General features: G+C 43.1%; 1 protein-coding gene across 48 annotated transcripts in view; it reads right to left on the bottom strand.

Annotated features, from left to right (window-relative positions):
- Nucleotides 1–16,147, bottom strand: part of rims2a (regulating synaptic membrane exocytosis 2a) — a 153,636-nt gene that overhangs the window by 87,900 nt on the left and 49,589 nt on the right. For 2 of the 48 annotated variants that reach the window (XM_022204560.2, XM_022204567.2), the window contains exon 1: nucleotides 14,945–15,700. The exons of 44 other annotated variants lie outside the window; for them this stretch is intronic. In XM_022204560.2, coding sequence (XP_022060252.1) covers nucleotides 14,945–15,066 — 122 coding nt within the window. In that variant the 5' untranslated portion in view covers nucleotides 15,067–15,700. Of the gene's footprint in view, nucleotides 1–14,944; nucleotides 15,703–16,147 lie in introns of those variants that run through there. 2 more of the 48 variants (XM_022204543.2, XM_022204552.2) reach the window with 2 other exon arrangements.

The raw sequence follows: 16,147 nt of genomic DNA, 5'->3' as shown, positions 1-16,147 counted from the left end.
TGTCTGTAATTATTCTTATTGGATTCAGCTTGACTTGAGCAGAGCTACAGTATAACACAGAGAACGGGTGGAGGGTGGGGGTGTCCTCTGGAGGATCTGTAAGTAATCAACACCACAGCACTGGCGGGTAATTAACATTTTTTGCAAGTATTTGAACCTGTAAGAAGATACATGCGATTGGCATTCATCTGTGACCAGACCAAACTGTAACCCCACCACATGAAAGACATCACCCTCCTATTCAGTCCCTCTCAGGAAGCCACATAGCAGCCTGTGTGACAACATATGGGAAACTAGAAATGGCTTTCGACTTGTTCTGAGTAAATGGTAGCTTAACTTTTTTAGGGTTTGTGGGCCTTTTTTTTACAGAATAAGCAGGGCTATCTTTTGAGGGGCCTATGCAAATTCATTTTTGAGGGTTCTCCCTATTTCAAGACATCAAGGATGCACACAAGTTCCATATTCTATAGACATATAAGTGACACCATGTGCTACTTTTAACAAATAAAAGAATGCATCTCAATTTATTGATATTAGCTGCATTGTTAACATCAAAATCAAAACATGTATCCAAATTGCTAAATATGAACCAATAAAACACCATGTCTGGGACACATCTATAAGCAGCACAGTGAAACCTCCCCTGCATTAAGGCTTGTCTGACTATCAAGGGAGAGAACACCCTTGAACACCATAAAACGCCTGATGCTGTGGACAGGAGGTGAGTAAGGCAGGAATATAGAGCAAAAACCCACCGAAACTGATGGAGAAGGAGACACTGCAGGAAGAGTGTGGAAAAAAAAAAAGGGATTCAACCCATAACTTCAATGTCGGGAGTTTCACATGCTAAAAAACTAGCCATTGCACAAAATTTGCACACAGAACAGGTTTATGTTTGAAGGGCAGAGGGATGCACTGACATTCCTGAGGTCCATAATTATCAGTGTCAATTTACAATCGAGGACAAAAATATTTTGGGGTTATGTTATGCAAATGAGTCATACAAGTACAGAAATAAAAAAGACTAGCATTTAGTGTTGTTGGAGTGAAGAAGGAAATACACAGGTGTAAATAATAATTAATAATGGCTGAATTCACTTTGCTGCTGGGTTGTGATGTTGTTCATGCTGGCTCACTGTCACACTGTCGTGACTTATGGGACAGTACCGTCCGTAATGTTGCTCTTATACTTGTGCTTTTCCTGCTATGACAAAATGTCTGCCAGAAAAAGGCCGCTCAGTAAGTAATTGTTGTAACAGGCTAAAGATACATTATCTTTTTTAAAGGCAGGAAAAATAGATATGTACAACAAATAGTTTACAACAATCACAGAATGTTCACTGAAAGTATTTCCCACAGAGACCTTTTTCACATAGATTCAGATGCCACAAGTTTTGCTTTTCCTCCATTTTAGCTCCTACTTGGCTGAGTTTTTTTTTATATTCTTGCATATAACACTGTGCAGTTTAGCATGATGCAGCATCATGGTCTAGGTCTTACAATTCAGAATCAAAATCTTCAAAGTTTGGAATTTTATTTTCTAATTAAAACTCACATTATAGTTGTGTATTGTGTTTATCACCAGATTGAAAAAGTGGCCCTGTCTGGTTGAACGTTTCAAGTCTGTTGCAGATGTGTCTACATCTAGCCTGAGGAACAGTTCCAGGCAAATGAGTGTGTTGTTTGTGACAGCTCCTAGGCCTGAGGACCTGTTCCTGTTTAGCTGGTTGCTAGGAGCTGGGAGAGCGGCTCATTGTCCATGACACCTGGGTGGACTGCTCACCTGATGGCTGACACCTGGGCTGGCTGCTCTATATATACTGGTGTTTTAGCTGGCAATCTCTCTCATCCTCTATTTTCCTCTTGGGTTCCCTGTGGTCTGGTTTGGCTGGTCTGGTTAAACTATTTTGCTCTCATACACATGATCACACATCCATTCACCACACACACTACTGATGAACATACTGCACATGTAACTCAGTTTCTTTAATAAATTTGATTTAATTTTAATTTGCCATGAGTCATCTCCATCTTTTGTCCTTCCTTTGAGCCAGGTTGTGACATGTTGCACCTACAGCTCCAACCAATACTAATGTCACAGTATACTGACACACCCCAACTCCACCGCTACATCACTGCAGGAAGGTAAAATTTAAACCAGCAGATGTCAGAAAAAACAAAATCAGAGGGTCTCAAGGTGTAAATTTTAAATGTTGTCAAAAGTGGCTGTGATGCATCATCCTGCTGTACATAATAATAATAATAATAATAATAATAATAATAATAATACATATTTATCGGCGCCTTTCAAAACACCCAAGGACAAAGGACAAAGTTAAACCCACACACAGGTAAAGTTCTGGTGCTATATAATGAGTAAACAATGTGCTGCAGCTATATGCAGTTTCACACTGGTATCCAACAGACAACAATATATTACAAGGACTTTCCAACTTCACATAAGGGCATGTAGCATGTTCATTTCAAGAAGTGCTCTATGCAGAGAACTCTTGACATTTTCCAGGGTATTTCATAATACTGACACATTCAATTGTAACTAGACACTGGGTTGTATTTATGCATGTGGAAATAAGTCTTAAGAGCCACAGTCTCCCCATCTCATTCTCTCTGTCACACACAAGTAATTGCACACACTTACATTTCACACATGCGTTTCTTTCCTGGTTTTGCTAAGTATGCATTTTTCATTCCAGTGAGCAAGCTGCATTTGAAATCAAAGGCAGTGACGCTGCTCGGCTGTCTGGCTACACAGAAAGTGAGGAGGTAATGAAAAAAAGCTGAGGGTGAGTCAGAGGATGCTTTAATAATCCTGGCTGCCCAAAATAACATCTCTGAGGCTGGATGGAGCGATGACCCTCTTGGGGAAAACCGGCAGTGGACCAGGCTGGTCTGGACTCCTAACGTCTGTCCCTCCAATACACACACACACACACACACACACACACACACACACACACACACACACACACACACACACACACACACACACACGCCCTCCCATACCCCACTCCCCTCCTCCCAAGTCCTCTGAGTCTATTATAGTCTACAGATAAGACTGCAGCAGCACGGCACGACGCGGCAGCCAGCCAAGTTGTCCCTGTACCAAATATCTAACACGACCAAACAGTGTGGAGGGGTGTGTGCACTGGAGACTGACAAGTTGCAGAAAGTGTGATCCAGTCCGTGGGAAGATGGAGTATGAGGTCTGTTCACACATGAGCAATGTTTGATGATAAATGGTGATGGGGTCCAGGCTAAAAAGCTCATCATGTTGGGTTCAAGGTTGGGACTACATTGTCCCACCTTCCATGCCTTTTCCCACAGTGCTCCCTCCTGCACCGTTAAATGGAGTCAGTAAATGATCACGTCATCTAGTATTACAGACACCATTCTAATATTTCGGCACAAAACCTCAGGACTCATTTGACATTCTTAAATTGCACCTGATCTGTCTCATGTTCACCACATGTATCTATTTAGACACGGCACTTGTGCTCCCTAAAAATCAAACTACTGTCAGAGTAAAAGTTAGCCCCCTGTCTGCGTGTTTTTGTAACCTTAACTCGTGACTATCTAGCAGCATAAGACAGTCACAAACAGGGCTTAATTAAGAGTTTAATAAGCAATTTGACAGGTGCTATAACTGCATACCACCAGCAGGGTGTGGTGAAGCATTGCTTACAGCACTTCAGTGCTGTTAAAGCCGAAAGGTTTCACCAATCAATGCATTTAGTTTTAATGTGGGTTAATTATCAATAATGTTTGTTCTACATGGATAGACTCAACTTATATTTCATTTTGTGCCACCCTGAAACTTAATGCTTCCACTGAAAGTGACCTCATCAGTTTCCAACAAATGAGCTGCAGAGCAATGTGGGAGTCAGAACACAGACTTAGTGTAAGTGTGGATGAGAACGATGAGGTTTAAAAAAAACTAGACTGATAGCTAACACCAAAAGTGGAAGAGAGCTTCATCATGGGGAAAATCTAACGCAGCCAATCAGAGCACTGCCTCAGGTCGCCTGCTTGCCAAACCTTAAGGGACCATACCAAGAATATTATAAAACTAAATTTGAATAAATACTGATATATTTCACAGGTGAAGACTATGACCGAAGAGTTTTTCAGAATTATTTTGCAATATATATTTCATGATAAACCTTCATGCTGAGGTTAATTGGTTACTCTAAATTGTCCGTAGGTGTGAATGTGAGTGTGATTGTGTGTCTGTATATGTAGCCCTGTGACAGACTGGTGACCTGTCCAGGGTGTCCCCTGCCTTCACCTGAGTCAGCTGGGATAGGCTCCAGCTCCGGTTTCCCAGTGAAGTACGAAAAAGTAGAAGAACAAGTGGACAAGACGAAAGCTGTATGCCAGCAACACGTCAAACTTAGACACACATTAGAAAAAACACCTTCCAAGCGTAGCTATCCCCACTGCTAGGAAAAAACAGCGAACTGTACAAACGATGCTCCCAACATTATTTCATTAAACCCTTCCGAGCAATACACAACGTGCTAAAGCGATAGCCAAGTCCATGGTGTTTTCATAGCAGCAGATCTACGGCCATACTCCGTTGTTGAGAACCGAGGTTTTAAACTTATGATGAAGGTCAGCTTACAGTAACTTAACATTATTACTGTGCTCTTTGCTATAGATAAATGACTAGATTGTGTATTTTTTTAGCCTACTGTTATATTTATACTGGTGAACAAGAGCCTAACTAAATGTTTTTTTTTTTAAAGCAATTACATTAAAATATATTTCCTATTTTAGGTGATAGAGCCTTGTTATGAAGTTCCTTCTCATCCACACTTCAGCCAGAAAGTCATGCCAGCTCTTATATCAGCAGGGTTTTTTTTCATTTTTCTCTTAACTGAGAACGGAACCGAACCGTTAGCCTAGCCGTGCTAGAAGCGCTAGACAACGCACGGCAACGAATTTAATTCTCTGCCAGGGTCGGTTTAGTTACCCTCAGTAAGCCTCGAGGTTGGATGCTCCTAAAACTGGCCGACGAATCACCATGAAGTGTAGAGTCAGAAGGCGGGCGTAACTAAGTGACGACAGAGGCGCGACGATTCTGACAGAAACAACCGGAAACAACCATAGAAACAAGGATAGACAAGAAGATGGCTGCGCACAATAAACAGTTATCTTTCGACTCGGCTTTGGCCACAGCCCTTAAAGATTTGAAGCTAAAATTCAACTTGAAAGATAAACAAAGGATAAGACAAGAAAGATAAATAAGGCTTCACCGAACTCCCACATCCTCTGATTTCCGGCGCTCTAGGAACTACGTCAGCCTATTCGTTGTGCTGATTGGTTGTATACCTACCCAATTGCTGCAGAGTGATTTGATAGACAACCTTTTAGCCCGCCTCCCTCCCTGTCGAGAGTTCCTAGACCTTTGCGTCTTCAGACCTGGGTCTAGCGCGGCTAATCTACCGAACCGTGACTTCCGTAGCGAAATATGTACCGAACCGTGATTTTTGTGTACCGTTACCCCTACTGGATAGGCTAATTCAAAGAGAGCACAGCAATGCCAATGACAGCACATTGCTCTAGTTTCTAGTTTCCTCACATTATGGTTGAGTGGATTAAAGGGTTAATCGTTGAACAATGTTACAGTGATGTTGCCAGGGTATGCTAATATCTGAAGGTCATTGTGAAGCAGAAATTTTTATACATTATTTTTGACATTATAAACAGTACAAAAAATATTGTTGGGATAGAGTGTGACAAAGTGTTTCATGACAGTGTTCATCCTCTGTGGCAGATGAAACACTGTATTTTAAGTGCTTCAATTACACAATGAAGAGAAAACCAAGAGGGAGCCCACTTGACTGCAGCATTTCCATTAAAATGTTCTTTGCTCCACAGCAGTGCACACTGTATAATGCCTCTGGCAATCCAGAACAGATCACGTTCACCATCCAGCAGCTATTTTTAACACATCATTTATGAATTAATAATAATAATAGAACAGATTATTGTAGTAAAAGCTGTGTGTGTGGTCAGGGCACTTTCCAGAACATCTTTTCAAAACTGTTTAAATGCCACAAAGTCAACTTCCTGCAAAGTGAAAAATGATCAAATGTAGAAATGTCCTCCTTTTATAACATGAGGGATCAGACATATTGCTTTCACTTCCTACAGTCTTCAATCTTGGAGGTGGCTCATCACAAGCTGAGGCTTAAGTGGGAAGCACAGAGATTGCTCAGGAAAGGAGGTATAAGGACTCTACAATTAGATTCAGAGGAAGGGAATCCACTGTAGCTCAGTTTTCGCTCTGCATCTCTATGACTGGGTTCTGGTTCATATTAAAATCAAGATGTGTTTTACTTCCAGTATCATCCAGTTTAACAGACTCTCGTAGAGATAGCAAGGTAACTAGCAGCAACATGCAAACACTACACATCATAGAGCCATACAGTGAAATGGTTTTAAACATTCACCATGTGACCGTCTCATTTGGAGAGATTAAATTGTTCTTTTTGCGATGAATTCACAAAACACAGAATTGAAGTCCACAGCAACAAACTGTTTGTTCATTCTATCTGTAACACACAGTCTCACAGGCTTTGTCCTACAATGTGTCAAATTAGACAAACTAAACTGAGAAAGTACAGAGAAGCAATACAATGGGAGACATGTACAATAGGTTCCACTGGAGCAAGCCCATTTGATCACCTAATTTTCACAATCCTGTTCTGGGATCAGTTTGCAAAGCATGTTGAAACAAAATGCTATTCATTTCGGTGCATTTTTCAAATTAATAAATTGCTGTTCCCACCCATCTTCCCCATTCCTGTTTTGTTTCCCTTTCCAACAAAGTCTCTCTTAAGTTGAACTCAAACACACTGGCTGCTAGAAGGCTTGCCTGGAGGCACACAGGAAGTTGTGCATAATAGGAAGACGTTGCCTCCCCACCTCCTTTCTGAACCACCTTTCTTGTCTGAGAGATGTCACTGTGCACACACACACACACACACACACACACACACACACACACACACACACACACACACACACACACACACACACACACACACACACACACACACACTGTGATCAAAGAAACTTTGTGCAGTTCTGCTAAATTTGAGGGTTGAAGGGTTTGTGAAAGTCAAGACAGAAATCTATAAGGAAGATGTCTGTCTAAAAAAAAAAAAAGAGATACTCCAGTTACTTAATTGAACCTTCAAAGTTTTAGTAGATTCTGAGATATTTTTCTCCCATTCAGTAAGTTCTTTGAATAGTTCTTCCTTTGGGAACACTGCTGCTTCCCACCTAGAGAGAATTTAATCATCCCAATAATATAAGACAGATGCAGATAGCTGGTAGAGAAATGTCTAGGTACTGCCAAAAAACACCAGAACAGAGAACTGGCTGTAAAATGCCCACTCAGATGCAAAATACAGCTTACATTTTCCAGCAAAACTGCAGCACTACCTATTGCAGCTATAACCACAAATAATGCAAGCTTTGTGCCAAAGTTTCTCCTCTCCTCTTCGTCTGATGAAAAAGCCCCTCTCTCTGTGCTCAGCAGAAAGACCTTTTCTCCTGCACTCAATGACATTGACAAGCCAACATCTCAATCGATGAACCCACATTCGGACCTTTGCAGAGCGAGCCTCAGACCAAAGGGTTGCGTGGATTAATTGTAATTGCATAGGACAACGTCTGTAACACATGCTGTGAACCAGAGAGCTGAACTGGCCAGAGGGGCCCTGCTCTGAGAAAACATTTAATCTATGACAGTTAACTTCAACCAAGGTTGTAGGACGATGGTGGACCTAAACTGAATTTCTCATCTTTTTAATTAGCCAACTCACATTTGGCAACCTTTTGACCTTTAGACTCAGATATATTTACTTGCAGCATAGCAAGTGACACTCTACTCATCTGTACTATGCAATAATATATTTCATACAGATGGTGACCCAACCAGAGTTTATATTGTGGTAAAGTCTATTAACAGTCTTTAAACTTTACCTATAGCTGTATAAATGAGGACCAGAGGTGTAGTGAAGCAGGCGAGGGAAGAGCAGTGCTACACAAGTCAGTAAGCAAGGAGAGGACTGTGAATGGTACAGGATCAAGAGAGACATCTGAATAAATGGAAGGAAGCCCGGCTGGTGAAAAGAGGGAACTCTTCAAAGTCAGCTTCTTTCCTCGTCCTAGCCACCCCTGGAGATCAGATCAACCACTATCCTAAAACCTAATGAACTAGTAAACACTGGGAATTAAATGAATATTACATGGGGTTTCATTAATGCCAGCCAGCAGACTCCAAAAATAATGAAGGCGAGGAGTGGAAGCAGGAAGAGACAGTTACTGGAGCTTCTTCTTCTGTGTGTTTACTCAGCATCTGCCTGCCAGAGAAGGAGGCTTTTGATCACTCCTCGGCTGGTTTTCCTCTCTGTTGCGTGGCAGGCGAAGCCCAGGGAGGCCGTCAAGCACCGTCAGGGCCGGCTCATTTGCAACACAAATGAACTGAGCTAATTGTACACGTGCAGGGAGACGGGGGAGCAACACACACGGTGCAATGTTTGCAAAATATGGAAATAATTAATCTCATTGAGCTTATGAAATACCATCAGTGTTGCAAAAGAGGATTTGAGCACGGGCTGGGGATGAGACGGATGATGATAGCAATGGACTGGATAGACGCAGATGTTTAGATTAAGCTTTTTCATTATTGCTTAATCACACGGCTTCTTCAAGTGTATTTTTGGTAATTGAATAAATTGGAGCTTCAAAAAGATTTGGATTTGGGGTACAGCAACAGGATTATGCGTAAACCAGCCTGTTTCCCATTCATGAAACAAAGCATGTGGATATGCTAACAGGCTAAATGTGCACTGGGTATGTGGAGTGGAGACAGTAAACACTAAAACATACTTCCCAGAACATAAAACCTAAACATATAGAAGCTAATAGCCTTAAGTTAAAAGTAAATTAAACTTGGATTCTTCTATATACAGCTTACCATTGAATGCTAACGACCTCAGTCACAGTGTCCTTTTAAATGTCTGTTCAGTTCTGTCATATGGACTCCACTGCACTGAATAGCAGAGATTTAACTAAGAAAGTCCGCCTCCTGTCCTTCTAAAGGTCTGACCTTATAAGCCTCTTTAATCAATAAATTAAATATTAAACAAGAATGATGAGGCTGTGTAGTACCTTTAGGAGCACATTGCCTTAGCTTTCAATTAATGACTCCACTGACCATCAAGGCTAGAGGAGGATCTGTGGAATAACGTACGTATAGACAAACTACTTATGTCCTACACTGACAGGCACGTACAACAGCAAAGGGCAGTGACTTTAACCCTTCTATAAACTGTCCGAATAGTTACTGACATTGACAAATAGCATCACACATCAAGACATATGGTTGAAAGCAAAGCACTATCCATGTAGCGTATGCAGTTTTTCTTCTCTCTCTTAGCTATTTAAAAACAAGATGACATCCAACATCTGCTTGGGAGTGCAGAAAAAGAGGCATTTTAAGAGGAAAAAAGACCTCCTAGGGACCAAGCTTCAAACACATGAGCATACAAGTGCAGCCTCATAGACTCTCACAAAGAAGTACAAGGACACACACAGAGAGGAGCTGAGTCTCACATTCACGCCACTCAGCAGCCTCCTCTTTAGTCCATCAGTCAGTGGAAAGAGTAGAAGTTCAGGACCTGGGGCAGTGCTGGCAGTGGCCTCTAATGAACCAACTGAAATGCAGTTTTCTTGAGAGGACACTATGCCTACTGTAACTCAACCATTAATGACATGTTAAGGTTGAGGGTCACACACACGCAAATGCATGCACGCACGTGCCCATTCGGCCTTTGAAGGAATCAGTCTCGCTCTATGAGCATGAAAAGAGTCCAGATGTCAGTGCTCTGCACAGGCTGGCGTTTCTGTTGAGACGTACTCTGTCTTTCCTTTGTTGCTTTATGCTCCTTTCTTTACCTTCCTCATCCTGTTTCACTGCTGAGAACTCTGGCTGGTCAAACCTAAATGCATTGAACATCCTTGTGTGTGACATCATATGTACTTCTTGCTGTGGAACTATGCTGTGGCAACCTGTAACCAAACCTTAGCAAAGGCAATTTCAGCACCCTCTCTGGGCAGCAGCAATAGCAGCAGTGGCAGCAAGCCTGGAGCTAGGGACATTAGTCTGATGTTTATCTGGCTACACAGCCCCCCTGCTAGCTACCAGTTCTCTCTCTCCGTTTCTTTCTTCCTCTCTCACTCTCAGTCTGATGCTGAGATATGATTTGGTGAGAGGAGAGAGGAGTCGAGCATATCGATTCAGCCTCTACCGCTGTCTCTCTCTATCATTCCAACTCTCTCCACTTTCTCTCTCTCTATCCACTTCTTCCCTTTCTCTCTCTATAGCGTGCAATCATAATAACCCCTCTCTTAGACGCCCAGGCAATAAACCAGGGCCTCCCTTCTTCCTGTGCACATCTCCCTTGGCGAGGACAAAACCAATAAAGGCCCGGCTTAATTACAGCTGCTGAGTGCCGCCAACACCCGGGCACAATACCATGGGGCTGAGGGTGGGCTGAGTGTGGGCGAGGTACGACGGGATGTTTGAGGAGGTGGAGGGTGCAAAGTAACTACTGAGGATACACTCTCAGTCTGTCTCCCACACTTAACCCTCAAGACACTACTTTATAGTACTCCGAGAGATGAAAAAAAAAGGTGACAGTAGCTTTGAGGCTGGCTGGGAAAATGTGGGCAGAAACAAAGAAAGTAAAGCATTCACCAGTCCCTCAGCAGCTACTGCTGAGGAGCCCTTTGGCCAAGCATTTAACTCCCTGTAGTGGAGCTGCTCAGTCAGCTTGATTTTGCATCCACAAAGCTTTAATGTGTAACTGTGGGATTGTAAAGGAGGGCATTGCTAGAAAACAAAATATACACTCAACTGCCTTAGATAAAGAAGGATAGAAAGAGAGGATAAAAGGTGAATGCTATGTACACTACAGTGCAGACAGTGAGATATCAAGATGGATACACTCCAAAACCAACACAAGTGTCCAGGACTGTGAGGAGCCAAGGAAGGGAATACTATGGATCTATGTCCTTGTCTCTTGCTGTTTCTAGGTCTGAAATATGTCTCCTGCTTATCATCATCTTTCTCCTTCCTCCAACCTCCTTTCTCCCAGTTCTGTCACATCAACATGAATCTGGGGCTCCAAGGTTTCAAAGTCCCTCCAGCTGCAGTCTACTATGTCTGCCTCATCTATAGCTCTGTCACCATGGTGAGTGATGCCTGGGTGTTCCTGTCTCCTCCTGGTACTTTTTGTCTTCCTCTTGCTGTTCTCATTCCTTGCTTTGTCCCTCCTTTGATCTTCTCTCACCTCACATCCACAATATTTGTTGTCAATACAGGCTGACAAAATCATATGGAGCACGTCTTCTATGCAACTTGCATGCATTACGATTTGAATTTGTGTAAATAGTGCGAGCAAAACTTGTTAATTTAATCTGTTTTCCTTGATTTTTTTTTTTTGCTTGATTTCTTCATATGGAAGCAAATGAACATGCATGTCCAGATGTTGTCCAGAAGTGTCTGAATGTAGTACACCCCTTTAAAAATACGGATAACCATTTCCATTAACAAAGTACTTTCAAGAAATAAAGATAATATCTAAAATATTACTATTTTAGTGGGTTAGTTGCCTTTTGAACATCATAGTAGCATGTTAGGAAAAACTGGCTAGTTTGATTGGCCAGACTGAATAGGTTATGCACCTGTTATGTAATACTGCTTGACTAACAAATGATGAGAGGACACATGCTGCACCTTTCACACTACACATTGCTTAACTAGCTCAATCCAGGACTGCTACAAACAAATTAGCTGCTGCTGATGCAATGCTGAAAAGCAACTCAAATCTGGCTCTTGATTGAATTATCTTCCTTTTGGAAATAAATCAGGATGTAAAATAAGTTCACTTTAATTAGGTTGATTCATTGGCATTACATCAGTTTCACGTAATGTGTTCTGTTGTGTATTCATTTCATCTGTTATATTTATGTATAAATGCTGATATAATGCAGATGATGAATGTTTTTTTAAATAACAATTACTGCCTGTAACTATGCATAGCATGCTATAAACGGAAGCACTGACCTGTTCTGAAATGTGTAAGTCACTTTTCTACAATACTGCAGACCAGAAGTGACTTGCACCACCTTGCTGTCTTTTCAACATGGTGTCTTTGTTTTAACACTTCCTCAATAGTTTTAATCTCATATTCTTGTCCTGGTAATATAAGATGAAAAAGCAGAGGGATTGCACCATTATTTCTATTAATCAAACATTACACCTTAACACTGTGACATCCCCACTGTTGGAGGAAAAGTTGGGAAAGGAGGAGCAAGCCAGGCGGGTTTATACTACAGAGAAATCTTTGGTATTGAACTGATAGTGGTGGAAATAAGTTGCTTTCCCTCCTATCTGTGATTGTATGCACTATGCTGCACATATAAACTATAAAATGCAGAAGTGCACAGCTGCAAATATGCTGTCACTGCAGGAGAACAATATGAGACTGTGGGATGAAATAAACAGCTGTGAGTAAGGTGATGACTCACTACAATCACACCCAAGATTGTGGGGCCCATTCAGAATCATTAAATTGCAGCCATATACATTTTATTCAATGTGCTTGATTTGAAACACAGCGAAGCTTTCAATACACTGCATCTATACAGAAAATCAAATGCAGCGATGGTCCTCCTACGTACGCTGTATCACACACTTTACAAAAGGCTCATCTGGGAAAAGACTACAAGATGTGTACCACAAACTCAATAACATCCCTTCTAATGCTTCATACAGCAGACCAGCAACAGACACACTCTGGTCCCAGGCATTTCAGAGAAGCGACGAGCACAAAGAGCTGCAGCAGTGAATGGATGGATGGATGATAGGGGTAAGGTGTGTGTGTACGGTTGCAGCTTAAATGTAGTGACCACTCAATTCAAAACCATTCAGGCCTTCTAAGAACAGATCCCCACACCCCATTAGGACCTCTGCTGACGCACACATGCATAATACATGGAAGCTGGATCTAAAAGCATATAGCCCATTAGAAGACCCGGCCTGGGTAAGAAAGAAACACAGAGAGAGAGAGAGAGAGAGAGAGAGAGAGAGAGAGAGAGAGAAACAGACTCGCACACAAACAGCCCTGATCAAACGGATGGCTAAGCTGGCTGGCCACTGATAACAGCACACACTGTTGGTTTGCAGAGTTGTGTTGTTGTTGTGTACCAGTGAGTTACATGATACTATTTACAGACCCTGAAATAAGTGGACAAAGAGGCTGACACTGGCTGCACCGTTGTGGCACCATAATAAAAATAAAAACACTCACATGAAGACTGTCTTGTAGTGGCACCAACTGCAAATATGATCATTTATCATAAAAAGCCTATGTCTGTCTTCGGCTAACACTCTGCCACTGTTTCTACTAAAGGATTCTGCTGAGAAGAAAAAAAAGAAAGGTAGTGAAGGAAAATAAGTTCAATTTAATCAGTCAGATGTGATGATTGCTGGATCACAGTTTCCAGGCACAGAGCCCCCTGTTCCGCCCTTCCAGTGGCTGAGTGTTCTGGCCATGTAATGTGAGGTGGCAGAAAGCCCAGCAATGCTGTAAATTATTTCTGACGGTAGGGTGGGGGACAAGAGGGAAAGACTCGCAGTCCCCAGAGACAGACAGTGGACGGTGGGGCGATACGGGGGCTAACGTCTACAGCGAGGAAGAAAAAGAGAGGTCTGTGCGCAGAATATAGTAATGTTTGCAAGTATTAGGCCTTCTGCAGTCTGCATAATGTGTCTAACAGCTATGCCTGGCCAGATGACCAGAAGCCTCTCTGTGGGGTGACAGAACATTTAGCAGACTAATCATAATATGCTCCAGTGCATCTAAGAGAGATCCAACTTCTCTCTCTCGCTCTCCAAACAACACTAGTGCTTCTTCTCTAGCAGATGTAAAAATACAGGCCTTTCTGTTGCAGTAACACGGTGGCCAAGATCGTAGCAATATGCTGCATTTTTTTAAATGACGGTAAAACTCATTGCTCTGTTGGAAAGTACAGATTTCTGAACTCAGCTGCAATAGATGCATTTATGCTTGTTAAAGGTTCTCTGCGTTTAGCTGCTATTTTATCCAGTACCTGCTACCAGATAACTTGTGTCTGAGGGGTGCGTAGGCGTGTGTGTGTGTGTGTGTGTGTGTGTGTGTGTGTGTGTGTGTGTGTGTGTGTGTGTGTGTGTGTGTGTGTGTGTGTGTGTGTGTGTGTGTGTGTGTGTTGAAGGATTGGTGAGGGGGTGATGGGGTGTGTTTCCACTCATTTCCAGCTGTGGACTCCTTTAAGATGCCCTCATCGCTCCCTCATGTTCTGCTCTCAGGCACCACAGCAGCAGAGGCAGTAACAGCACACATGCTGCTGCAGCGGTGCGCGCCGGGGCACGGGCGCACGCGCACGCGCACACATACATTTGCGGCTACGCGCAAAGTACACTCACACCTCGACATGGTCACAGTCTGCATAAACGCTTCTTTATAACTGCCCGCCCACCCTGTCCCAGCCACCCCCCATCCACGGCAGTCGATCGCGGTGTGTGTGCACGCGTGTGACGTGCGCGCGCACCCGGCAAACCGCGGCAGGATCGCTGATCGGCCCCCATCATCCAGCCAGGAAATATCTGCAGCAGCAACAGTGCTCTACTGTAGGTTGTTATTACGCAGGCCGGCTGCCGATCGATAAACGCAACAATCCTCCTGCCCCCCTCCATCTCCCCCATCTTCCACCCCCTACTCCCCCCCAAATACTCGTTTGACATACCAACGGGGAAGCCCTTCCTCATAAATCTGGGCATTTTTTTTACAAAGGAATCACTCACCCGATGTTGCTCAGCGCCTGCTCGAACAGCTCCGTCTGCAAGATGTTCTGAGGTGCCGTGAAAGCCCCGTTGAAATGTGATAAAACCGAGCTACAGAACTGACGCAATGTCTCAAACTGCATTTTCCCCCTCCGTTTTCTTTTATCCTCTGGAAGTGATCACCCTTTTTCCTTTCACCACCATTACATCCCGAAGCCTGCGCTCTCTCCGGACGCCCCCCTGCACACATACACCTCCTCAGTATTGTGGATATTATTATCTCCCGGGGCGCATTAGACGCAGAAAAGACGCCGATTAAGTTCCATATTTCTCCTGTCGCTCCTGGTAAAAAGTGTCCTTAAATGAGACGCATTCCGGGCGGGATCCTTGGGTCATAATGCTTCGGACTGGACGCGAGAAAAATGAGGTAGTGCCGGTGCCGGTAACCAGCCCTGTCTTCGTCTCGCAGTGGCAAAAATCTCTTCTCGGTTTGCAGGAGGAGGTGAAGAAGCGCCCGGAGGAGAGGAGAAGCGGAGCAGCATCCTACACGGCAGCCTCCTCCTCCTCCACCACCACCACCAGCAGCAGCAGCATCCCTTTACCGGCGCATCAGCTGCTGCCTCACATTCAACTCATATTTCCCCGTTGCCTATGGAGAGCTCACACACACTCGCGCGAACACACGCACAAACACGAGCAGTCACACATACGTACACTATCGGGCTGATATGAAATCGTGCGCACTCTGCCATATCTCTCCATTCTCTCTCATGCACTCTTTGGGACGCGCACAGCAGCAGATAACCCTCACTACAATACAGGGGAGAGAGGCGATGCTGTCGTCAGGGTTTTTTTCCCCCTCTTTCTTATATTCCATATCTGGCGTCAGAGCCTCAGCTCAGTAATAAAGTAGGACTGACTGTGAGGAAAGGGCGCACATTAAAGTGGGGGTTTCCCGAGAGGTAAATATTTAATATATTTATTAAATATATTTCATTTAATTCTGGAGAGGGTTCTGTCTACATGTAAAGAATCAAAATGAGCTGAAATTAATCCAGTTGAGTCCTTAAAGCTGTTGAACTTCATACACCAGTCAATCTAACATCTGAATGGAATCACTTGAACATGGACCTAGTATTTAGGCTTCCTATAAAGAAAACCTGCTATAATACATATACACATATACATATATGCATATATAAGCATAAAGGACCGTTTTCCTGA

Source organism: Acanthochromis polyacanthus, chromosome 12 (genome assembly GCF_021347895.1).
Source record: "Acanthochromis polyacanthus isolate Apoly-LR-REF ecotype Palm Island chromosome 12, KAUST_Apoly_ChrSc, whole genome shotgun sequence".
Taxonomy (NCBI): Eukaryota; Metazoa; Chordata; class Actinopteri; family Pomacentridae; genus Acanthochromis; species Acanthochromis polyacanthus.
Note: the sequence above shows the minus strand (reverse complement) of the source record. Positions and strands in the feature narration are given on the sequence as shown.